General features: G+C 39.8%; 1 protein-coding gene across 1 annotated transcript in view; it reads right to left on the bottom strand.

Moving 5' to 3' along the window:
* VEGFC (vascular endothelial growth factor C) overlaps nucleotides 1-18,315 on the bottom strand; it is a 74,335-nt gene extending 56,020 nt beyond the window's left edge. Inside the window, exon 1 of the mRNA XM_082758771.1 lies at nucleotides 17,681-18,315. Coding sequence (XP_082614897.1) covers nucleotides 17,681-17,824 — 144 coding nt within the window. The 5' untranslated portion in view covers nucleotides 17,825-18,315. The remainder of the gene's footprint in view (nucleotides 1-17,680) is intronic.
* Nucleotides 18,316-27,489: the final 9,174 nt, after the last annotated feature.

Below are 27,489 nucleotides of genomic sequence, written 5' to 3'. Positions count from 1 at the left end.
TTTCTATTTAAAGCAGGAAGATGCATTCTGTTGCACTTCACAGTTTGGGGACAAATATGGGAAACAACTAAGGTCACTGTGAATCACTTTTGACTTAAATGAAACGAATAACTGTGAGAGGGTGACACAAGTCTCATTTTTCCACTCAAATAAAAAAAAAATTATTAAAGGAGGATGAAAATGAGGGCAAGTGTGAAAGGAGCAGGAGTGAAAGAGAAAACATGTTTGGCATCTAAGTTAGGAGAGTGTAGGCAATTGGTTCGTTGGCACAGCTACAAAGATCTCAGAGTGTATTTAAAGGTACATGTGTGAACAGTCACATTTAATCATGGAAGGAACTATGGAACAAACTATAATCATTCTTGAACTCCTATCTGTGCAGATCAGGACATAAAGACCTGCAAAACTGAAGGCATCAGATTAATAAAAACAAGGTTATTCAGTTCATCACTTACATCTCATGCATATCTTTATCAACTTTTACAACTATGAAATGACATAAGACAACAATTAAGTGAGAGGATCCAAAGTTAGCTCAACACAGCCTACTAGTCATTCACATCAAATAGAGCTGACACTGATTTGAGTGAGAGTCAGTCTTCTAACAGACAGAAAAGCTTCTCTTCAAGAAGACACTGCTTTGGCTTGCAGGTGTGTCTCTGCTGTAAATAAAAACCATTTTCCTGACAATGCACATTTGCTGCACTGGATTATACTAGATTTCAATAGTATATTAACCTAAGAGTATATAGACCTAAAAACTTGACATTTATAAAATATTAATAAAAAGGAAGTAAATATCCTGTACTCTTAACAAATGTCAGTGTAACATCTTATCAACACTGTAACAAACATAATAACCAGCTCCTGAATAACTTGTCTGCAATGCGTCTCCCTGACATGGGCTTGTCAACTTTACTAGAGTTGACAAGAAAGCTTCAGGCAGTGTATAAAATAGACAATTATTTTTTTCCAATATATACCTTTCTAAAGACTATTTCCATTTTTAATGGATTTTCCCTATGATGCTGAATTTTGCAAATTGTGGCTGACCTACTGGAAATAAACCCATAAAATTACAAGACTTTACTTTATGGGAAAAAAAAGTATTTTTACTTCAACTGTAGCAGAATTGTTATCTGACATTTTTAAGCATTAAATATAATGAAAATAATATTTAAAAGAATCTATGTGTATTGATATGTCTACACATACCTATGTGTATATATGGATATATATACATTTTGTGTGTGCATGCATGTGTGCCTATACATACAAGGGTGGGAACAGCATCATTTTATTCTACAGTTAGAGCTAAATTAAGCAACGGCATCCGGATACAGAACAATACTTTAAAATAAAAGTATATGACCTCAGGAAATACCATACTAAAATTATCTCCCCTTTCATACCACTGTATTAGCATTGAACACTAATAAAGACAACAGTTGACTTTAGGTATCAGATGTATTGATCTAAGTCACAGTTTATTTACTGTTTTCAAATATACTTTAGACTCTCTCAGCCTAGAGTATCTTGGTATATAGTGTTCGTATTAGCTTTAGTTTCTAGCTGCATATTGCTGGAGCTCAGGGAATAATTGCATGGCTGTTCCCCTTCACTTTCATCCTCTCTCCTCTGCTGCTGCTTTTCTTTACCCCTGTCACCCTCTCCTTCAGCCACTTGCTATTTATAACTCCACACCAACCGACAGGATTTAAACTACAAGCGATACTTCAGCACTGCATCTAGCTTCACCAACTTCAGCAAAGAGGACACAGAGAAGAAAGGATGGAGCAGAAAATACCTTCTCTGGTTACGTAAGAAACAGGTGCATGTGTGCACATAATTATTTCATTTAATACCCCCCAATCAGTATATGCCCACTTCAAAGTGATAACTTCTGAAACTTGAAAATTAGAAAACAACTTGAAACAGTAGCCGATGAGATAGTGTCCTGCATTCCTCACAGGTGCCTTTCTCTGTCTTCTAGTTATACAGAAGTCCAGACAGCATGAATCAGTTACTTAACCACTAGGCAGATAAAGTGAGATAAATCCAGCCAATAACCACAGGTGTTTTTCAAAGGATTACTGCATCCTTCAAGACACTTTCTGCTCTATTGCTATTTTTCATAGTGCATTGCAAAATAAAAAGAAAATAGGCCCTCGTGACAGAGTTAGTTGTACGGCTGTGATCTGAAGTTATTGCTCAACAAATACCCTGGGCTAACACCACAACCAATGCTCTGCTCAGTCTGCTCCCAGCCACTTATTCCTGCACCCCCCATGTCCTTGAGCACATATAAAGTCAAGAGGTAAAACAGACTGAAAACGTGGCCTAACAGACTTACACAGGCTCTCCAGCAGGGACAAATAAGCAGGTGGGCAACAGGAATGCTATTTTGGCTAGCAGTACCAAACAACACTGGGTTAAGCTGTTAATTTCAGCTGGACCTGGTCCCATTTTTTCACTTATAAGACCTTGTTTCTAGTTGTTTATTCAAAGATTTTGACAGACTTTAACCTGAAGCTCAATTTTTTCCAATGTGGGTCTGTCCTAAAGCCTGCTTTTTGTCCACATTAAAATTGTGCAGCCTCCTCTCTGGAGATTTGTAGCATCTTAAACTGACAGAGAAGTATGATCTGGAGTGATAGAGAAGAGAAAGAAACACAGAGGGTGCCTTAGGGGCATGCTTTATTATCTTTAGTAAAACTTGCCCAACAGATAAGTTTTCTAACCATTGCAGCTCACAAATTTCTAACAGAGCCTTTGGCAGATTACTCTGCTAAAGCAAGAAAGCTTGAACCAAGGATCAATAGGCTCTCCCTGAAGCTGCTGTCTTCCCCGTGTGTGTAGAGTTCTGGCCTGCAGCTGGTTATGAGGTCACAGCAGTGAGATTTTTCTCTCTTGGGCAATTCCAGAGCAGGCAGATGAATGGGGGAAACCTGAGTGTAAGGGAATAGAAAGCAGAAAAAGGCTGTCCACCCTGAGAGGAAGATGGTAAAAAAGGAAGGACACCAGGAGAGGGAAGGGAGCTAGAGTTTGCAACTGGGTGTCAGAAGAAAGAGCCAGGGAAGTAGGAAAAAAGTGATGCCAGCTCCCAGATTACATTCAGCTCAGCTAACGTGTTGTGGTGAAGGTGGAAGCAACTAGGTTGGTGTGGTTTAACACTCCCTAACCCCAAGCCCCATTGTGCCATATAGAGAAACAGGCTGAATATGGTGGGTGGAACCAGACGGGATGTGGGATGGCAGCAGGGAAAGGAGGACAGAGCTCCCAACACTCCTGGAAGCTGGTCATACAGGCCCATGCCCACTGAAAACACTGTATCAGGTACAGATGATACAACTGGGAGCGTTTTTGGTAGTCTTTTCAAAGTCCCTGGAAATTACTCAACTCCAAAGTGTTAATATAACACTGGGAAAAAAAATAAAAACTTTAATTTTAGTTTTAGTTCTAGCATTGGTTTTAATTCTGTCATTTTGTAAATTCTGAATGCTTGATTTTTATTGGAATAGCAATCTAATACATATTTTCATATACCACAGTTGCAGTGTCCATCAGTACTATTATATAGGTAGATTTAGCTTGGCTTTAGGGTGGTACATTATCCATGTGGAATGACAGCAAAATAGCAACCCTAAATCTTCTTCAGCATAGCTAGAGAAAGGTTTCCAGATGCCGAACTCATGTCACTGTCAGCCTGGGTATAAAGTAAAAGGGAAGCAAGTACTTGCTTATACGTGTATGTTCTTCCTTAGTTTAATATAGGTCACATGTTATTTAGAGTACTTCTATAGAAAACATTTTGGACAACTGCCTCCATTCGACATGGACAAATAATAACCAACCAAGGGATGGGGTGGCTGTACAAACTATCAGGATAATTTTAGCTGCTCAGGAGCAGAATTAACATTATTGCAGTAATTAACCTATTTACAAACTTAATTAACAATATCTCCCTGGTTCTCCCCGTTCCTGGGCCACCTTCTGCTGGAAACATGGATGACTAGCCAAATCTAGTTAAATTAGTAATGTGGTCCAGTATTACCAGTCCTTCACTGCACTGTCACTAAACTTTACACACATATAAGAAAAAAGTGGTAAATATAAATTGAAGATCAGATCATGTTACACTAAGAAAAGAACTACTTCCATGTAAAGTTTTGCCTTCATCTTTTACTTCATATATTGTAACTTCTTCCACATAAACATAAAAAGTTCAACAGGAGATTTTGCTGCCAAATAAAAACCTATTTTACTCAAAAAAAAAAAAAAAAATTTTAGTAACAACAACAAAATTCTCTCTATATATAAATGTTTTTATATATATATATATATATATTTACATACACACACACACACATATAGTAGAATTCTCAAGTTGTCTTTCCCAGGTACAGATCTGCCAGAGTTTGGAATAAAACAGAGAAATTGCCCCCCAGATTAGTGGTAGAAATTCCTCTGTTATGATCAGCATTGAGTAGAGCCAGACAGGTTGTAGAATTTGTTTTTCTTTCAATCTTCCAGAAGACTTTGAAGCCAATATTTTGGTCCAGCTAAAGTATCAGGACACTGCTTGCAAAATGATTCTAATTTTATAGAAGGACATTGGTAAATAACTGGTAAGCAGTGGATAAAAATAGTTTTTGTATGAAATTCAGTCACTTTAATGATTACCAAAAGCAATGTTTACTAATTCCATTTTTATTTTAAGGTTACTACTCAGATATCAGTGCAAGTTTTACGATAAGATAAGCAATTCCATATCTTAGCAATACTTTGCCTTTACTTTAAAAGTCTCAACACTGCACTGTAACCCATAAAATAGAAAGGAAATTCCCATTCTAATGAAACCAGTTAGCTAATGAACACACCCTGCTTTGGCTCAGAATAAACTTTCAATTTTATAGTTTCCTCATAAGGCAGTTGAAAAATTAAATAGACGGCGATTATAAAAATGTAAGCCTTTACAAGTGCATTTGTTAAATAGATAATCTGTAAATTAGGGCTTGTATGATAAAGACTATAACAGGGATTTTGAGGAATGTATTGTACATGTTATTTATGGAGGAAAAAAGAATAAAACTGAAGTTATTCCAAATACAGTTTTCAGAGTTCTGTAAAAGAATATGTAGAACAATAGCAAAATGTAATAGGTTAGCACAAACATGGAACAGAGACTTAGAATAAGAAGCTGAGGATTATTCAGAAAAGACTATCTTCCATTTTATTCACTGTATCACTTGCCAGACAACATCTAACAAATGATCACATGAATTTAAACATAAATGCATTCAGAACCCTTAACAAAATGCACAATTTCCTCAGAGAAGTAAACTTCACTTCTCTACTGAGGGAGAAGGAAGATATCCACCATTAAGAAAAAGCCTAGATGAACTAAGAATCTTCTTTGGGATAATACAGATGTTTCTAAAGGGATAATGCTGGATATCCTCTGAAGTTCATACTATATATAACCCTTACCTGAAAGTTTTCCTTTAACTCCCTTACCTTTTCCTTCGTCCTGGAAAAGTAGATAGGGGGAATGAACGGAAATTTTGGACTTAAGTGTGGACAACCCAACTCCTTCACCTTCCTTCTCTAAATATCCCTGCAACTCTTCCCACATTTTTAAATGGAGTAGGGCATCAAGACCAAGCTAGGATCCTCTGCTTTACCCCTGTACTCAGTGTACTGCAGTTGTGCTCATCAAGTGACATTTGGAATGTGGAAGTTCCTACAAACAAACCCCATAATAAAAGTTCCCATCAACAAAGCATCTTTAAAGAGGCCCAGATTTTGATTCTGACCTGTAGTACTCTGGGAAAGTACTGTACTCCTTTGGAAAAGTTCTGCACAAAGTTGTCAAAACCCCAGGCAGAAAGGAACTGAAAAGACATTGCACATATAATAAATGTCTAAAGCTTGAAGTAAAAGTGGCTTCTCAATGAGAGCGGTTGTGAGGGGTGGGAGGAAGCAATTTGACATTGGCCCTAGTCCCTGTGACTGGCCAAAATACATTTGTATTTAAGTATTTTTTGAAAGAATCAAATAACACTTGTGTTTCTTCTTTAGACTTTGAAAATCTCAGGACACATATCCCAGATCCCCAAACAAACATTAATTTTCTTCTCTCGCTACTGAAAATTACTTTTGTGTCTGATTCTTGTGATACACAAGACTTAAAGGAATAATAATAATAAAAAAGAAACAAACAAACAAAAAAAACCCAACAGAATATAAGCTTCAGAAAGCAAATAAACTGAAAAAAAACAACTCTTTATAAATATTGCTGGTCATCAAAATCAGAGACACTCCTGTCACAGTCGTGGCCTGAAGTAGCTCTAAATCTACTATGTTGTCTTCAGTATGAACTGAGACAAATCCATGAACAAGATGTCCATAAACAGATACTAAAGAGAAGGGGCAGTGATGTATCCTCTATGAGTGTTAGGACGGCACAAGTGAGTGACTTGCAGAAAGAGACTAAGCCAAAGTGTTCTCCCTAAACAGCACGCTCTGCTGAGACTGTTAGAGGCAAAACACTTGTCTAGGCACACCTCAGAAGGGCATTTTGTACATTTGATGCTTTAGGCTAGGCTTGGCACAAATCTGAAAATTTGCAAGCATGGGTGGGTAGATTCAGGATAAATTTGCTTAGTCATATGCACCTAGTTAGTGCATATAACGAAGCTCTCACAAATCTTGCCCAAGAGTCACGTTTTATTGTTAACAGGTATAGACAACCTTTACAAGCTTGCTGGTATATTTTACAGATTATTTTGCGAACACATTTCTTAAAAAAAAAAAAAAAAAAGTCATTAGGAACATTAAATATACAACTCATGGCTTATAACTGGCTTATAACTCGGAAGATAGCTAGTCCCGTTAAACCTCTCATGCACATGTGGCAGGCAGAAAAACTCATAGCATTATGAGCACGTAAGTTAAATAACTGTACATTGTCTTAACAGAGGCCTCTAAGAACAGCTTTTATGAGAACTTTGAGGAAGAAAATAACTACAAAATGTCTTCCCCCATCTAATCCTTCAATATAAATACTTTTAAAACTTCTTTAGAAGAGGCACTTTAATCAAACTTGTGTCAGACATGTTACGAAATACTCTCCAATCAAGAGACTTAAAATAAGTGGAATTATTAGGGAAAAGAACAAAACATCATTGTGTTCCTACACACATCCGTGGTGTCCCATATCCGGAATACTGCAGGCATTCCTGGCTTTCCCCTCTCCTTGTTCTGCCATCTTACAGAGAATTAAGAAAGCTATGAAGTCAGATGATCAAAGGTAAGAAGCGGCTTCATTACCAAAAGCATGTTATATAAATGAAGGACTATTAGCCAGGAAAAGAACAACTAAGGAGAGAACGCAGTAAAATCACAAGTGGCATGGACAAAATTGTTCCCTGCTCTGTCTAGGATAAGGACTAGGGATGATTCATACATAACTCACAAGTGTCAGGCTTAAGACAAATTGCTTTCAGTTTCATTGTTGTTTTATATATATATATTATATATATAATATTGTCATTATATATATATATATATGTATAACATTTATACGTACATATAAACAAACAGAACAGCCACTCAAAACTAAAGTTCTTAATACAAAGAGGTGTTGATGTCAAAAGCCTCTGTGTGGGATAACACACAGAAAAGTCAAGTGAAACATTAGAAAAATACTTCCCCCCATCATTTAAGGGGGTGAGGCCCACAGGCTACCCTGCTGCCAGCAGTCTGTAAGCATGTCGTGACACTTCCCATTTCGTTTGCTTAGAAGGAGGTTGTCAAGTAGGTCCTGTAATTTGGCAAGGCTTTAGATGGTAAGGGCATAAATTAAAAAGGAAAGAAAAAGCCCAGCCAAAAAACAACCTAAGAGGTACTGAAAGGGCCAGCAGAGTGGCTGTAGCCAGGTGCATGTTACCATGGTTGCCCTCTCACTCCAAAAAAACATCATGAGCCCAAGACTCTGCAAGCGTCTCTCTCCACTGCCCCTGTCAATGCTTGCTGTCAAAATTTTCCAGCTTAAGTCCCCAGTTGGCCATGGAACCAGCAGCAAGTACATGTTCACACACCAGGGCTGCAGGCATTCCCCTGAGCTCGCTCTGTGGGATGCAAAGGAGAAGAAACAAAGCAAACAGCTCATGAACCCGCTGAGCTGTTTCCATGGCATGGTATGGGGACAAACCAGCTGGATGCTATGTGCAGGGGACAAGCAGGGCAGCTCACCAGACAGAGGTTAGAAAAGAAATTTTGGGGGATCAGGACTCAGTGGGAACAGTCTTACTGGCTACAGGTGGAACAAACTCGGGGAGAAGCATGGCAGACTGCTCCTCATCACAAGAACATAAAGGGCTAACCAGGCATTTTGTCTGACCAGGTACAGCCACCATTCTTCTACTTTAATGTCACTTCAATACTCAAAATAAATACCACAAGCAAACTATCAGAATAACACATCGACTTAAAGGCTCAAGAGAAAAACACAGATCATCCATCTGTCATAAGAGATGAGGATTTGAAAGTTTCATTAATTTTCTGAAACTGTTAGCTATGCTAAGATATTCAAAGAGTTTCATTACTACAAAGACCTTTTTATGCCATTAATCCAGATTAATGACGACTGTTCAGCTTAGAGTTTGCTTAACTCTTTGGTTCTACCTCATGCAATAAGGCATCCTAATTCTCCCTTCCTTTGAAGAATGTGGTCCTGGCCTCTGAAAATCCTTCCCCGCTACTTTCCCCATTTCCCCATCTACTTCCTGCTGCAAGATCGCAGTTCAATATGCTTTTACTGCCTTATCAGTCCTTCCACTGCTATTTGGAATAATAAAGTACTCAGAACTCCTCTCCAGGGCTTTACTCCTTTTTGTTTCTAGTGATTTGATCACTTGCTGAGCCAGCCACCCAGAGAAGAAAACAAGCAGGGTTCTCATTAATCTTAAGGATCCTGATCATTCTTCACAGTTGATGATCAGGGCAAAATAGGTAGGCTCTTATTGGGTAAGGAGAAAAAACAACAAAAACAAGCAAGCATTTTTTCCACCCCTTTTAGTTGCACAGGCTGCATTTAGTCTTTTTGATTGCCACAGTCCTAGGAAGGAATTGTACCTGCAAAGACACCACTATATAGCACAATTTGCTATTCTGAGACAGCCTGATCTTCACCTGAGCCCAGACTGCTATCAAACCCACCTTCCCCAGTGCAGACACAGCAAATCCCCTCCTAAGGATGGTCCAGACAATTTCACGTGCCCAGCACTATGGTGTTACTGTTTGGCAGGGGAAAAGTCACACAGCCAAGAGCTGCCCAAGCTGCTGGGCTCTGCTGAGCAGCAAGTAAGCAGACCTTTCCGAACTGTATGTTCAAAAAAGTATGTTCTCATGCCATAGGTACACCTGGGAACACAAGGCAGAAGCCCCAGATTCAGCACCACTAATGGTCCATCAAGGATATCCCCTGGAAATTTGATTTTGAGCCTAACTTCTTGACTTCTGCTGCCCGACAGTTTAGATGAAACCTCTGTGAAAGGATATGAAACTACAAAGGACACAGGCCAACAGTCATGATACGCAGTCATGTCACTGTTAATGTTCTCCTAAAAGGTGTGCCCAGTGGCCCGTACGTCATGGTTCTTGGTATTTTAAAATGAAACTGACATTTTGTTCCTCTATAGACAGCCAGAAACACGCCCAAGTAGAAGGACAAAATAATTGTCCATTGCTATCTTCCTTCCTGGAAAAAAAACACTTCTCCATCTTTACTGAACCTACAGTGATTCAAAAATAACAGCCTGCTGATTATTAGCAAGATTATCTGACTTCTTCCAAGTAACAGAATATTCAATACTGAAGATATAAAGGAAATAAAAAAATCCTTACCAAAAAGAAATATTGAGATCTTAACAAGAGTGCCTTGACATCCATGAATAACAAAAAAAAGAAACATGAAGTAAATGGTCATGTTTGTACCACAGCAGCATTCTGCCTGTTATGCAAGACTTGCTGGGGAGCAGATGGGGAGAAGAGGAAGTCATAGGCTCTGCTTTTATTTGGAAACATCTGTCCCTAGGCAAGAGACAAATGTCAGTAAGCCGCTACCTCACAAGTACATCTCTTAGTTTCCTTGGTTAATTACTCTGTCACTCTAACCGTAAGTAGGAATTCTGAAAGGGATACACAGTGTGTCTATCTAGAGTCTTGGCACTATTAAATTCACAGGCAATGTTTCTTTTCTATCAAGTTGTCTGCTGCCAGATACAAACATCCATAACCAGAACAACTGATGTTACATAATTTGCCTTTTCTGCATTAGAAATAAAGAGAAATAGTAGGAGTGATGTTCTCCAAGTAACAGAGAGACTGGAAGCAAGCAGAGATTTTTTCATCAGTATTACATCAAATAAACTATCCTTTTTAGGGATAAGAAAGGCAAATGCTTTTTTTTTTTTTTTTTTGGACTTCCAGTGAAACCCACTTTTCATGGTGTCATCTTAGTCTCCAGATTACAGAAAATACAATGCTGCTGCAGTTTGCGATACTTAGCAGATGTTGGTTAAGAAGAGTGAGAGATCAAGTCTGTGGTGAGTTCTCAGAGCAATAAAGGCAAGATTTCCAGAGAAAATCTGATTTTTATTTTTAAAACATACCAAAATGATATCCAAGAATTGTAGAAATTTCTCTCCCCCCATCCCACTCCCAAATGAATAAACGAAAGCAAAGCCGTTCAAGCACATTTCCACTTAAAGTTTTATTTGGTTTAGGCTCTCCTTATATTTTAAGCTATTCAGAAATTTTTCTTTCTCCATGTTAAGTTTCTGTAATATGTATACAGCTCAAAGTGAGAGCACCTGGACAAGGCAGTTCCTGGAGTTCAATTTTTAGAGCACTTCTAAGTGCAAATAAATGTGAAACCAAGTCCACAACTCCTCGTCTTGGTGTTTATGAGCACCTTGAACATGAAAACAGGTTCACAGCATTGTCTGCTTGGGCTGGCTTTGGGTCCCAGGGGGCTCATAAAAGGGAATCCCTGCAAGTTGCCATCAACCACTTCACCAGCAAGAATCCCACAAAACTGGACTTACAGTCAGTGGAGCAGGAACTTGGATCCCAACATCTGTTGGCAGCACATGGCACACAACAACTATCAAACTTTCCTCACATGGCTGTGTATACGGATACTTGGAGGTAACAAACATTAAGCCACCTATTTGGAAAAGGAGGGATGGGCTCTTGTATCAGAATTACAAAAGCTCTGCCAAAACTAATGTTTGACCTGGAAGTAATACCTCAACCTCTACAATTGTTTTTCCTTGTTTCTCTGATGAGAATGTTATTTTTTCAGCAGACTGCAGAAGTTACTACTAGCTGCATCTCTCTTGGCCAATCTGGAAAACCAAAAACCACACCCATAAAACCCCCAAATCACAAACATGAGTAAGTAGACAGCAGCTAACGTGTGAAGTTTCACTTGGCCAGTTTTTCTCTTGGCTCTAAGTATTGCAACTTGGCTGTAAATAGTGTGATGCGGCAAGTACACTCTAGACAGCTGGAGCAGTCCACCACAAATACATTTGGGTCTGACAAATTCTGCAGTCAAAGAAAATTGAAGGGCAGCTAGGGATTACTTTTGTTTCTTCTGAATAATCTCTAGTAGGAAATCTACAGTTTTACATCTTTACAAAGTCCTGGAAATTTCACACGTGGGGGTGCTACAGATTTCCTTTGGAAAAGACTGAGGAAATTATCAAGCACAACTACTGTTCAAAGAAGTAATCCCCTCTGATAAATTGCTCTTTTCTCTCTGGCAACTGAGCACAGATCTTGGATGAGTCAAAAATTGAAGACATTATACGGTGTAAAGGACTTTGCTTTGGATGACACAGGCAGATGTCATATCATTGTTGAAATTGCTTATGTCACAACACAGCCACAAGCATGCAAGAGTGACACAGGGGATGCAACATCTACAACACCAGACACAACCACCACCACCCTCCTGCAGCCTTCTGGTGTCTTCCAAGAGGTCTCCAAGCTCTTCTGCAGTATTTTCCCTTACCCAGGACAAAAGGCCTGCTCTTTTCTATGAGGAACAGGATTTGAACCAACTTCAACAGGGTTCAGGGTGATGGCGATATCAGAAAATTTGTGTTGTTAACTTCCACAATCAATGTTCATTGAAGTTAACCCCAATCAAGGAACCAAGAATTCCATACAGAGGTAACTACTACTTCTGTAATACTCAGTAACCACTCCTAGGAAGACAACTCATCCTGTAAGAAGATGACAAAAACAGAAGTCACCTATACCTGGGGAGAACTACAGCCTAGCCAAAATCTACTAACTACTACTATTAGATTTTTTTTCCCCTCCAGTTGTCAGCTGTTTTTTCTTGTGCTTTTTATTTTCCTTCTGAATGAACTGCATTCCTCCTGGTTACTTTGCTAACTGGAGCACCTTACCAAAATATTCATTCCACCAGCAAATAAACTCTCTAAATATCTGCAAGGAGTTTTAGCCATCTTAAAAAGATGGCTAAAGAAAATCAAGAAAATTAAAAAAAAAATATGAAAGAGATAGAGAGATTGATTTACAATGATGACAACATGAGAACAGAAGAGTAAATGACTTATGATTTAGCTACTTCACAACGAAATTCTGAAATGCAAAGGAGAGCAAACAGAGCAATGCATTAATATTGAGTCATTGGAAAAATCTTTTGGTGACATAAACAGAAAACAGTTTTTAATACTATGAAAAAAAGCTGACAAATTCATATAAAATAAGAATTGAGACAATCCCTTCGTGATCCCTCTAAGCTATCAATGTTTTAAATTAAAACTCTGTTGCAATTTACGCAGCCATTACTGTCTTTGACAAAGATTCTTATATGTGCATGGTACTTAAACATCACTCAGGATGGAAATCCCTTCCTCCCAAAGTACAGCTGTTGAATATGTATAATAGTTAATGAAACTATACTTATCCCAGTTACTAAACAAAATTCAAGACTTTATAAGACATAACTCTTCTGCAACTCTGAAGGAGCTTACATCTTTCAAACAACAACCTTACTTGGAATTTCTTATAATTCATTCTACACACAGCTGTAGCACATTTTTTACATTAAACAAAGATATTAAACTTGATAGGAGACCAGTCTGACTTCATATGGATTTCCTTTGTTCCAAGCATTTTGTTTTAATGAATCACTGACCACATTCAAAAAGGCAGCAGCTGAACATGAGGTTCTAGCCAGACTGCCTATTCTGGATGCAGGGTATCAACGGGAGATGATTATAACCACCACTCTAGCTACAACAGCAAAAACAGCAAGTCTTGGTTTATTTTTTCCAAAATAACTGAACACACACCCTTGAAGAACATGCAGAAGCTTAAAAGACGTTAAACCTAAATGAGCTTAAAAATAATATTTTTGAAGGGATGTTTCTGTAAGCCTTCAAGCACTGCAGTTAGTTAAAATAATCCTCAAAGGGTTTTTTTAGAGCCTTCAGAAACGCGGTTATTTGTCAGCAGCAATCCTGTGAAATCCCTCACAGACACATAAGTGTGCTTACACAAGATACCCAGGAATGCACGTACATACACCAAGAACTAGGAAGTGCCATGAGCTCTTGGAGCTTAGTATTGTACTCTCCTCACACAGAAAACTAGGCAAAGGTTTAACAATTTCACTTGCAGAAGCTCTACTTAGTCTTCACAGTAGGTCCTATTACATTACTCAGATTCATCTAGTTGCATTTGATACAAGTCATGCCTCCCAAAAAGATAGCATCTTTGCATGTTCATCTGAAAAAAGAGTGGCCACGTTTATAAAAAGTTGCAGGAGACAAAATAGTAACAGCAGAAGAAAAATAACCTTCTCCCTGCCTATTCATTTTAGCACTGCTTGATTACTGGGCATGAGGTTTATGAAAAATAGCAGTGCTCTAGCAGACCGGAAAACCCAGCCTCATTTCTTACTAGCGTGCGTAGCAAGCATTGAGGCACAGAGTAAGGCACACTTCATAAACTTAGAGCTGGCCATGGCATGGTAGATTTGAGATACCATCAGGATGTAGGAAAAGGAAGAAGTCTCAGACTCTGACAGACTGCTTTCCTCCCACTCCCACATGAATGGTATTTAAACATCATTAGCCATCAACTGGTAGCACTTTATGATTAGGTCAGATTTAAAATAAAATTAAGATGATAAAGGCATGTCTCAGCAGAGATAGCATCCAAGATAATGGGAGCTCATGTAAGGGCACCTATTTTCATGAGGGTAGGAAAAGAAAAAAAATCCACAAAATCAAAGCACAAAGACTGTTCTGTATGGCTGTGTGCACAGAGGGGCCCCATTGCTACTTTCAGGGACACACCTAAAACAGTGAAATAAAATCAAATTTTCAGTTGTTATTCAAATTTTAATGCAAAACTAAGAATTCTTGTGTATTTATAGTTTCAAACTGCCTGAACTGATGTGGAACAATTGATCAACACTGCTTTTGCATTGCCACATAATCCTAAACGTTTGACTACATAGCAAGACGAAGGTGGGACTTCAGCAAGACTTCCCAGCTGTGTCACTAGCTTCTTCCTCACTATTGTTACTGTGCTACTGTTACCACTATTGTTACCATAATAACCTATTCCTGCTATTGTTACCACATTCCCATTAATTCAGTCTAAGTACATGCCACTGTCACGCCTTCATTTCAGTAACTTCAGAATTTTAGTTCATACCCAAAATGCCCACATAGCCCCTCTAGCTCGTTTTTAAGCTTTTGCCAAACAATAAGGTATTATTATTATTACTAAGTACACTTTGACCTCCTGGGTAGGCAGCACATATTCGCTGCATGTTGTCGATTTAAAGACGTGCCACAGGCATGAAGCACTAGGGGCATGGCTGGGTGCCAGGGGACGAGGCAGCGGAGCCAGCTGAGTGAGGTTCTGTGTGCTGGGGGAACTCCCTGGTGGTGCAGGAAATCTGAAGGAGATGATTTACGGGCAAGGGTCGCTCCCCATCCACTGATCAGACAGTTCATCTGAGAAATCTTAATCTGGGCCCTGTAATCTTGTCAAATAATGAACACTATCCTTTGGCAGAAGAAAAAAAAAAAAAAGGGAGAGGAGGCAGTGTTGCACAAGCTTATCGGTGGCCAGCTGCAGCAGAGCATGCCTTTGCAAGAGCTATGTATGAAGACGCACTACTATTTTTATCTGTAATGCTTCCAAGTTGCTGCATATCTCCAGGACAAAACTAATACATAACACTCACCTGCATAAAAACACAACACTATTTTCTGCCTCCTGTGTTGGAGGACCCTCAACTTCACCCATACTCTAGAGAAACATTTCTAAAGCTGACCTTCTTAAAATAGGAAGCAAAGAGGAATAAAAGTTGTAAAAATGTCAACCCAAAAGGCTATATAACTTGCACTTAGGCATCAGAATAAAATGCAGCAGTATGGGGTAGAAAGTTAAAACAGAGGAAGCGTAGTATCTACAAACAGAAGTGATCATGCATTTTTCATTCAAGTTCAGAAAGTTCAAGCAAATATCTTTTTACTGACAATATAATCATATTTTCCTTGAAACAATTACTTACAGTTTACTTATTTAATCCTTTCTAATTACTTGAGAAAGTCATCCCACATTCTCTCATCACAGCAACAACTGTGCACAATACTCACTCATTCCAACAGTTCCACCAGAAGCAACAAACTCCCAGCTAAAGTCTCCCAACGTGACTAAGCCTGCTGGGATGCACACTCTCTCTCACTCTCTGCTACTCACCAGTAGCCAGGCACAAAAACACTTTTCTGTTAATGTTATAGCTTAACACACACTATCCCACTCACTTCCCTGTCTCTTGACCTTTCTTCCTTTGGTTTGTTCACAGTTCCCTTCTTTCCAGGGAGTGCTTGCACTTCTGTACGGTGCTCTACAGCGGCAGCTCTGAAAGACTTTGAAGTTTCTTTAAGAAACACAGTGACTGCCTACAACACGTGCATGGGAATGCACGGCATCACTCTGGCATTTCTTCACAATCAGCTGTTCGATCTCAGCCACTTCAGTGTGCAAAGGATGCACCATGTTCCAGTTTTGTTTTGTTGTGTTTTTTTTTTTCCCTACCTTTTCAGCGCAAGATAGTCTGAGGGCACACACCTCTAGCATCAGTTTCACTCAGTTCACTGGCTTGTAGTCAGTCACATGCTGGAGAGAGTCCAGGTATTTTTACCCTTTTGTAATTTTTTTTTTTTTTTTAATAGCCTAAGTGATAAGAGTGACCAGGTTTATTTTGTGTTCCTAACTTTTAATACTTAGATTTGAGGAGTACCTAGTAAACATTTAAGCAATAGGAAAGCTGACAGCATACTAGCATTTAGAACATTACAATTGACAACATTCATTGGTAATTAAAATATTTGGAGGGAGACTACAACATACTCAGCAACCTTCTCCATACAGAATATTACTTGAAATGCATGAAGCCTGTGAACAACATATGGTCTGCAACAGTCTGGATATCCAAACTACATGTACAGCTAATGTGTACACCGTCAACACTTGACTTCCCATGTAGCTACTGTAAAAACTCCCAAAACTCCTGTTCAGTAAACCAAACAGCACTGTTACATTACGTTTATTTCTCCAACCAAATCAAAACTATCACTGCAAACCTAGAAAAAAGAAGTCAGAATACCAGCTCAGCTTGTAATCCACACACTCCCCCCGCCAAATGAATAACGAATAAACTCGATCCTGATTGCTTTCCAAAAGCATGACACAAGTCTTCAAAACAATGAGATGAGGGGAAGAGCTGTTACAAAGCTCAGACTTCAGAGGTCTATCTAATAATGTCACATTCATATACAATCACATTCTATGCATCATTTTTACGCATCAGCATACCAAGAACTGCAAAACCACAATTACTGCTGAGATGTACTCAAACACTAAGTTACAAAATTTCCTATGCAAATAGAAGTTAAGGCGGCCCTGCAAGTATCTGTGATTAGAACTGGAGGATTTAATCAGGACCCGATCCACATGCCTGGGCAAGGTTCAGATTGGTGTGTCACATCACACCTTCTGTACGCGCTGTCACGCAGCACTAAGTCATCCGAAGTGTCAATAGCTCCAAGAGAGACTTTTCAACAAGTGGAAAGTCTCCATTTCTGCTGTCACCGTCCCCCACGTTTTCCTCACTGCTCCATCCCTGTGCCCAGCTGCTTCTCGCAGCCCTTCCTCCAGCAGCACCGGGCTCCTTGCACCTCAGCCCGCTGAAGGGAGCCGCCGGCGCTGCCGGGACACCCCAGCTTCTCTCATGCCGGAGAAGCCCTGAGCTTTGCCGGCTCGGGAAAGCTTCTGCTGCCGGGCACAGCCCCATCCCCATCCCCATCCCCGGGACGCGCAGCCTCTGGGCTGCCCATCAGATGCTTCGCGTTTCTTTGGGAATGCGGCTATTCCCTGTGCAGCCTTCTTTTTTTCTTTTCCCTCCCTCCTAGAACACCTCTTCCCCTCCTCCCCTTCTCCCCAATCTCTTTTCCTCGCCGGTACGACTTATGAGCGGCGCACCCAAGGGGGCTCGGAGCCCGGTGCCCCGTGGGGCAAGCTTGGCATCCTCCGCGGGGCACGGCCTTACCTTCGGCTCCCCGGCGTCGGGCTCCTCCTCGTAGTAGCCCTGGCCGGACTCGTAGGCGGCGGCGGCGGCCGGCTGCCGGGGTCCCAGGAGCAGGGCGCCGGCAGCGAGGCAGCAGCCGAGGGAGAGCACCTCCAGCAAGTGCATTGTGCTAAGATGGCAGGGCGGGGGGCCGCGGGGCGGGCGGAGGAATGCGGGCAGAGCTGCGGGGCTCCTTCTCGTCCTCTCTCTCCCCACCCCGGCTTTCGCTGTCCTGTCCCCCCCTCCCTCCCCTCGCAATATCCAAGGCAGTAAAATCCGCGGGATGGAGAAGATGCGGTAGCAGCAGCAGCAGCAGCTCCTAGACGCCTGCAGGGGAGTTCCCAACTTTCCCGGCCGCTTTGCGGATTCTCACCGAAGTTATCCGGAGTTTGCCAGGTAAAAAACCCACCAGGAAACCGGACATCCGAGGCCGCGCTCACTCAGGAGCAGGGGAGGTGGAAAGCGCAGAGAGGAGGAGGAGGAGGAGGAGGAGGAGGAGGAGGGAAGGAAAGAGAGAGAGAGGGAAGGAGAGCGGCACGGCGCAGCCACCCGCAGCTCCCCCTTGGCGGCGCGGCCCCTGCGCGCCCTCCCGCGGGGCCCGGCCCGGCCCGCAGGGCTCCGCACAGCGCTCGCCCGACGCCTGTCAGCGGCGGCGCGGCCGGGGGGTGCACGGCGCCTGGGGCCGCGCATGGCGAAAGCGCCCTCTGCCTGCGCCTCCGGGCGGAGAGAGGGGGCCGGCCTTCCTCCTCCTCCTCCTCCTCTTGCTGCTGCTGCTGCTGGTGCGCCGCCTGCCGCCGGCGGCCCCGGAGCGGAGCGGAGCGCAGCGCCCCGCACCGCGGGCAGGGAGAGGGAGAGGCCGCCCCGCTCCGCCAGGGAGCGGAGGGGGAGCCCCAGGAGATGCGGGTGGCCGAGCCCGGCTTGTCTAGCCCCAAGCTTTGCGCCTCTGCCAAGAAAAAAAAAAAAAAAAAAAAAAAAGCTCGCTCTAGGTCCCAGCCCCGAGGGGGAATCAAAGTTCCCCGCTGGCTGCATTCAGGTCCGAAACCGCTGGATCAAGTTGGTTACAATGCACTCTGAGCCCGTGTGAAGTTTTGCAAGATTTGCCTTTAATCCTAACCAGCTACTTGTTGAGCAGCATTGGCAGCTCTCTTTGAGAGAGCGTAGCAGGCATGCAGCTTTTTTGGCTGGAGAGAAAACATTTGTCAAGTGAAAAACCGAATACCCCACAGGGTATCTCTTACTTATTTGCAGCCTCCCTATCAATGACAGCTTGGAGCCACCTCGGAACAGAAGTGCCACCCTGTTCAGAGTCTGAAGTAAAACAACACAGACGCTGTGCTACGGGGTAACACTGATCAAAGCTTACAACAAAATAAAAAGTCAAACGTTAAACCAAAGCAAATTGCACAGTGCTAATGAAATAATAGAGAACAGCCTGCCCAAACCTCTGCTATGCAAACAGAAGAAGTTATATTCCCTGTTCCACCACTGCTTGATGTTAGAGCGTTTTTGAAACACGTATATGTTTAAAATTGCTTTTCAAACTGTTCCGCATCCCTCATAAACATCTTCTGGATACAAGACTATATCAAGACTATATGGGAACATACCGTGTGGGCAGATCCCGGACTGCCTTAGCTGGCTGCTGGCACCCTGCTCATGTTTCACTGCTCCTCTCCTTGGGAGCCCCAGTATGTGACTCTTCAGGGAGTGCCAACCTAGAGTTTACGCACAGGGGGCTCTAGCAGGCCTGTAGGCACCTTCTGTTCTTTCTGTGTCATTCCTTACCCTTCTCAAAATGGCATTTCACAGCTTGCTGCTGCACAAAGGAATTATTTTGATGCTAGGAAGCAATCACTTCACTTGCAGTCAGAATGAAATCTCAAGTTTGGATAGAGAGATGTTTATAAACAGTTTTCATAGTTACTACAAAGTTATTGAAGCACTAACAATTTAATATCTGTGGGACACAGTGAAGCAATGAATAGATGACAGTGGTAGAAGTTGAGTAAAACCCTAAGAAGACACCAAATAGTATAATTTACAAAGCCTGTTGTTCTTCAACAGACCCTTACAGTGCTACAGATCAAAGCACAGGATTAAAGCCAGCAAGCATACTCCAGGATGCAAAATCCATCTAAACAAACACAGCATTATTTGATTGAGTTTTAAACACTCAAAAATCTCTCAGAAACATCATGTTGCTGCAGAAAGTGACAAAATCATGCACAGATATTTCAATGGAGTGTCACGCAAAGAGCATCTCTTCATTGCTAAATCACAAAAAATGGAACATGATGCTCATGCTATGCTATCACTACATCAGCTGGCTTCCTCATCTCTTTTCCCACTTCAGCAGCACTCTTTTTGCTTGATTCACAGAACATCCTTCATGGCATGAAATACTTTTACACGAGAGAGCATTTCCACCAACTGCTCTGTGTAGTGAGTTTAAACCATCATGATGGAAAGCTCATAATCACAGTTTCATAACACCTCAAGTCATAGTCTAAACTTAAAGGTTCTAAAATAAAAGTATCATAGATTTCAAGTTTACAAGTAAATGAATACTACATTGGCTTGGAGTCATTTTACAGACTTCTGTCAATTCAGGCTGTATTTCTTTCAGTCCCCTAAAAGATGGGATAATTTAAAGTTTTGCTGATTTAAAATCTTTTCTCCTTTCTCCAATCAGCTAGCAATAGATATCCTTCCTCTTATTTTCAAATTACAATACAGAGATTATTTGATAATTTTCAATTATATGAAAATATCCATACAAGGCCTACAGGAAAATTTAATTAATTTTAAGCAGCTCTTAATAGTCTTGGCAGTGAACTGACCTTATAAACACAAATGACTAAAGAGATATCTCCAGTAGTGTAGAAATATAGTTTTAGCTCTTGGCATGTTATGCTTTAACAGTGGTAATAGCTACTATTGGCAAAGAAAGGAAGTTTTTCATGTCAAGTATAAAATTCCTTCAAATGAATTCTCTTGGTCTTGTTTTAAAATTGCTTTAAAATATATCCAGGCCTCATTCTGATGGTGAAGTTGGTGTAACATACATCTATGAAACACATTCTTCTACAGCATCTAGATGTATCTGTTAACAGTCCTCTCCAATATATTTGGCAGATATATTTCACTACTTGCTTTCATACTGCTAATGAATGGAGATAAAAAAGTCAGAGATGAACCACCGTAGGAAACATGAGCCAAGAATGGGGAACAGAAAAGTGTCAATAGCAGAAACAAAAGTCAGTAGCATGCTGTTGTAATTTGGTCTGTTTGCTTACTATAGAGTTTGCTTATTTTAGATCTTTCAGAACTGAAAAACAAGCTGTTGAATGTTTTCCTTTCACACAATGTCATTTCCATTCTCCTTATTCTTAAAGCCCTGCATTTGGTTTGAATCAATCTCTCTTGTGCTCTGCTCTTAGATAGAAACATATCCAGGAGTCAAAACGGCAAGTTTGCTTCTGTTTCCACAAACACATTTACTGGTGAGTTTTGGTGGTATCTGTATTTAATGTAAATCTCAAAGATAGAGACAATTTTCCCCAAGCTCAGCAACTTGAAGTGCTATTATGGAGTAACTCAAAAGAATGAAGGTGCTATTTTAAACTTAGTCCTTAATTCTCCTACAGATATGACTCTCCCATTGTTCCTCCAGTGCTTAAAAGTATGGAAGAAAAAAAAAAAAAAAGGATGTTAATTAGTATCTTAACTAGCAAAGTCCTCTGTAAAATACTGTAAATAAGCCTAATGTATGAGGGGAGAAGGCATTTAGGGTTCAGTGTCAAACTATCAGAAAATTCACTACTGATCAGCTGTTCTGACAATTGAATCTTTCAGTTCCAACTCCTATTACACATTTCTTATCCTACTACTTATCTACCATGTGTAACTAGTTCTATGCAAGGGAACAATTAGCTACTGAAAAAGACGATGCAGTGGATTTGAGGCTGTAGTCCACTTCTCTGCCACAAATCCTCTTGTTTACATAAAACATATATGATTTACTGGAAACATTTTGGAGTACTGAAATTTCATTGTTTGTGTGCATAATGGCCTTCCGCATTCCTCACAAGCGGATTTAAAGGCATAATTTGTACAGGTCCTCAATTAGTATTTCCTTATACTATCCTAGAAAAGGATTTAAAGAGCGGGGGCTTAAAGATCACCATAAGTAACTGAAATCTTTCCTTGACTTTGATCAGGATTCCTTACTGTACAACTTCACCCATGGGGTACTGTTCTACACAAAACCCCCAACTAGGGACTCTGAAATGTAACTTTAATCAGAAATATTGACAGGATGAATAGCTTTAATTTAATGAGAGGTGGCATATCTGCAAAGTCATTTTCTATGATGCTTTGCTTGGCCTAGTGCTTTTCATTTTCTGGATTTTTATTATTTCCAGTATTTTTTATTTTTTAAAATCATCATCTGGAAATGTCTCTTTCTTTTGGTATAGGCATTCATCCGTCTTAAAAATTAACTGACAAGACAGAAACCTTTTGTCTTCAGCCCTTTGACACTCATTGATATTCAAGGATTACAGGATTATTAGAATTTCTTTGTTCTCAGGGATCCTCTTTCTAAACTCTTAAAATCAAGGCTATTGGCATTTAACATTAGAACTTCTTTATGCTATTGACTGGCCATCTGCAATAGCATAAAACACTATCAAACCTTGCCATATTAAGGAGATGTTATGATGTAAAAAGGTGCAGCGCAAGGCAGCATCTCAAGGAAAGGAAAGTGTTTGAATTCCCTGAGCCAAGTTAAATATCTTGGAAGTTGCTCTCATGCATTTTATTCAGCCATCTTACATTAGAATCTCTCTCTTTATCATAGTGCCTCTTTCGTCTTGTGTTTACGGTCTCACACATGAGCAGGCACGCAGAGAACATTAACTTCCTGTAAATTAACCTCTCTATGTAGTGATGTTGTTCGTAGTTATAACCTCTGACTAGAAACAATAAAATGACAGATTGTAAGCTTATGTTACCTCTTAGCTGAAAGCTGTGTGTAAACTAAATTGTGTATAACTGAAGCCACGTCACTATATAAATAAAATTAGATTCAACAAAACATAGTAGGACTCAACACCATATGACCACTACACACACAAACTCTTGCACTGTTACAAACATTCCAGCAGTAGCCTTCCAACTGACAGCCTAATAAGACAAAGAATGTATTCAGAATTCTCCCCTTTTCCTATAGTTGCTAAAACAATGGCCCAACTAATAATTTCTGTAAAGAGATGCAGTTTCCATTAACTGTGTTCCTGCATACCTCTTTCTCCACTAGTGTATCTTCAGGTGCATTCTCCACTTTTTTATTCAGCGCCTCGTCTTCTGTTCAATATTGTGGCACTTCTGAGAGTTTAGAATATGCTGAACCCTTCAACTAAAAATTGAAGAAGTATTAACTTTTGGTGGAAGACTTATCAAGCAGTATCAAGATGAATTCATTTCCAAGCCCAGAACAGTGCAATGTGTTGTTACTTGTTATGATCTACATTTTTTCCTTATTATTTAATAGGTTCCTTACCAAAGTTAATTCTTCTCTTACCCTTTTTATAAAAGCCTTTTATGTATTTGAACACTTACTCCCTCCCTACTTAGCCATCTTGTTTTAGGCAAAATAATAAGCTTTTCCAAAATTTCTGCACAGATATTCATTTTTTTTTTAAGTTCTACTCATCCTTATAATTGTCCTTGGAATATTCTTTAATTGATCCAGACATCATTTGAAAGATGATGTCCAACACTGGAAAAGAGTACTTCAAAACTGACCTGTACTGAGCAAAACAAAGTGCTGATAATAGTACAGTAATAAAACATCCTTCTGCCTGTATGTTCCTATATGGCACTTGCATATTTGGCAGATTCATATTCAGGTTGTGGTCAGATTAAACTTCTAATTTATTTTATTTTATTTTATTTGAGGAATTTCTACCCAGCTAGATGTTCCCTTTCCTCCAATTATAGATCTGACTCTTCTAAAGCAAGTAGAGCATTCACATTTCCGAACAGAACGGTGTCCATTATCTCCCATTTCTTCCTGTCATTTCTTGACTTTATGAAAGTTATTTCCAATTTGAAGTCTACATGTCTGTGCTGTCCCTGCTAGCTAGATCTTTTCTGTAAATATAACAAACTAATAGTATATTCCACCTACATCACCCTTCATTCGTTAGGGTCAACAATAGCATTGTTAGTGATACACTGCAAGATTTGGCTGAATTTCTAAAAATTCAGGTGCTGGTTCAGACTTTGGATTTCACTTCAGCCCATGTTACTGATTCAGAAGTGTGAAACACAAATCAGGAGACATGCAGATCCAAGATTCTTGCTTAGGTTCATCTTCATTTTTCACGAGGAAACTAGTTGAAAGTAGTTAGAGATTAGTTTAAAAATGATGAAAGGGAGGTTTTTGGGGGTTCTGTTTTTTTTTTTGTTTTGTTTTGTTTGTTTTTTTTTTGTGTTTTTTTTTTTTTTTTTTTTTGTTTGTTTGTTTGTTTGTTTGTTTGTTTTTTTTTCCTCTCAGGGGCAGGGGTGGGGAAGATATGTGTTTTTTGTTTGAAACACCAGGTAGCTAACTTCTGAAATTTGATACTGTGAGAAGCTGTGTAGGCACACATAACCACAAAGTTTAAAAAGATCAGAAAAATAATGGAAATCAGGACAATAAATGGGTACTAAGAATAAGTGAATAAATAAATAAATGATGTAGGAGTGGAAGACTACCACCATGCATCCCTAATTCAGTGGATACAGGTGCTGGAAGAACATGAGTGAAGTGGACTGCAGAAAGCAGACAGTCTTGTGTGCTCTCCCTAAATAACATTTCCAATTGCAACTGTTGGAGACAGAAAACTAGATAGACAGTCTAGACAGACAGTTTGTCTGAGCCAATAGGGCATTTCTTATATTTTGAGGCAAACTGAATCAATTCCTCATTGATTCAGGTCCAAACCACAAAGTAAATTTGTTCTTGTCTTTCAGTCTCATGTCCAGACCACGTACGCTTAGTCATAACAAAAAAAAAAATTTTTACACATCAGTATCGCAGCAGAAGTCAGTCCAACAGATAGGGTTGGAAGCAAGTACACAGGAAATCCAATCTGTAAAATATTCTTTATAATCCAAAATGAAATTAATAACAAGTGCTATTGCCATCACAATGGAAAATAGATTTTATCATTCCATCTTAAAAAGAAATATATATATATACACACACAAACACATCATTTTTGATGAGGAAGTTACCATTACTAACAGTTTGAATTGGCACCATGCTTAACTCGGTCACTATGAAGGTTTGTCTCTGCTAAACAATTGCTTAATAAAAACCATAACATGTTTCTTTCAAAAAGCTGTGTTTTGTACTGAATCAAGAGTGTTATTGTTGCTATCAGACCTAAGGATATATTCTGGGCTCAAGACCAGAGGATGAGGATCTACCATGTGTGAGAACTCAAAATTAAATCCCCAACCTTTTAATTTTCCAAGATCTACTAAAAATAAAATAAAACAAACGTGATGACAAAGAATTAAAGAACAAAGGTGCATTGATATGCAGATTGCATCAGAGGCCACAAATAATTCCCTCCTTCACCATCTAGCCAGGAAATTTCATTTTCCTAATCACATGACATTAACACTGAGTGATACAGATCATAATTCCCTGCAATATGGCAAAAGCTGTGCTAATTTCCCCCCTCATCATTAATTATTTAATGAGAGACATTGTTAGACCAGTTCCGAACTGTTTCTGCACAACCTGTTAATATCTTTCTGGTCTTTTCCAACCATAATGATTCTTTGATTCCTTTAGCCTCTTGTTGACTTTTAATACTTCAGGCTAGACGAAGCAACTGATGCATATAACATGGAACCAGCTCACCACTGAGCAAAGCAGCCCTCAGTACAGCACATCCATCATCCTTCTGCTTGCTTATCTCTTTGTAACCTGAATTGAAGCAGCTACTACTGATCTAAAAAGCGGATAGCATGCTGGGCCTAATCTATTTTAAAAATTCCTATCCCATCACAAACCTACAGCTATACTCCACAGGGACACTTCAACTAATCTGTCCCAGCATAAAACTCTTGAGTGCAAAGGGTAGAGCAACAGACCATTTTCAGTAGCAAGTTCCAGCTGTGGAACTCAACCTAATCTTCTCTATTGATAACGAATATAAGCCTGAGTGTATTCAAAACTCAGAACAACTCCAGCCTCTTAGTAAGACTCCCTGCAGCGATGGCATCTTCCCAGGGCAACCAGGCGATATGGAAGGAGGAGGAGGAGGAGGTTAAAAGAATGGATAGGTAGGTAGATGCATTTAAAAAAAAAAAAAAAAAAAAAAAAAAAAGTGCAGATATTCTATATAAGAGGACAGGTTCCAAAATATAATATTAAAATAATTTTCAGAGATGCACAGAATTCACTTTAAAAAAATAAAACAAAACACTCTGAGCAATCAAAAGAGCCTGCTTAGTCATCACTAGTTTTAGAGCCAGATTTTGTTTTTCCTCCTTAATAATGCCAGAAGGTTAGTCATAATTCTGTTCCTGTCCATTTGTATAACTTATAGGGCCACTCATAGCTACCTCACCTACACAGGATACAGAAAAGCCCTGCTCATACATCCATCTCATTTTTCTTCACCACTGAAGCACTATGTGGTCAGGGAATGTGGTCATGGCTTCTGAGTTGCCTCAGTTGCAGGATTATGGAGAAGGTCAGACAGTCAGAGAGCCTGGTCCCTAACTACATGCTGCTGCTGCCAGCTACAAAAGCAGCTACTCAAGAGATTATATGAGCTACACCATAGTTTTAAAAATCTTTATAGGCTAATGAGGGAGTACAGAGGGCCATACCACATACTTTTTACTCTCAGGTTACTCCTAGTAAATCACTCAGCTTTTATAAATAAAGTAGATGTTTTCTGGTGGATCTTAATATTCTGGATTCTTAATATTCTAGTTGGCAAAGCTATATAGAAATTAGAGTAGTCCAAAAGCACATTTATTTCCACACAATTCTGAGATGAGTATTTTTCACCTGATAGCCTAACATCTATAGTCTAGAGTCTTTGCACCAAAATGTTCAAAAGCAGCCAGTGGGGATTAGGAGCAGCTCTTAATTGCAATTAGATCCTTATGAATTGCAATAGGCTCCTTTCAAATCACATCTAATTTTTAAAAGTGATTTTCTTTATCCAAGTACGTTGACTATCTGAAAAGGATAAGATTCTTTCTCACTCAGTTGGGAAAGAGATGTATTCAAATAGTGATATAAACAGTAAGTCTGTTCATGTACATAGGAGATCTTGAAAATTCAAGTTTTAAAAATAAAGAGGAAAAGTATATTCTCTTCCCCTCCCCCAAATCAGAAGTAGACATCATAGTACAGCAGTTGAGTTTTTTTTTTTTTTTGCATATTTATTGTGTGACATGTTTAGTTTAACAGTAGCAGATGCCTCATTAAGTAATAATTCTGAGTGCCAGCAGGAATAAAACAACTTCTCAAATTCAATCTATTTGCAGTCAAGTTGGAAAAGAGCTAGGACAAAACTCAGTGAGTTTTCAAAAGGTTACCCTAAATATACAATATCAAAGCTGATAATTAAGAAGGCTAATTTCAGTCAGCTTCATGTTTGCACAGCAGTGGGAGTAATTATAACACTACTCATTCTTTCAGGTTGGCTTGAACACTTGACCTTATAAGCAAACTCCTTTTCCCCCCTCCCCCCAACCCCATGATGCAAAGC

This window comes from Aythya marila (genome assembly GCF_965140915.1).
Source record: "Aythya marila genome assembly, chromosome: 4".
Taxonomy (NCBI): domain Eukaryota; kingdom Metazoa; phylum Chordata; class Aves; order Anseriformes; family Anatidae; genus Aythya; species Aythya marila.
This window is presented reverse-complemented; position numbering and strand designations above follow the sequence as displayed.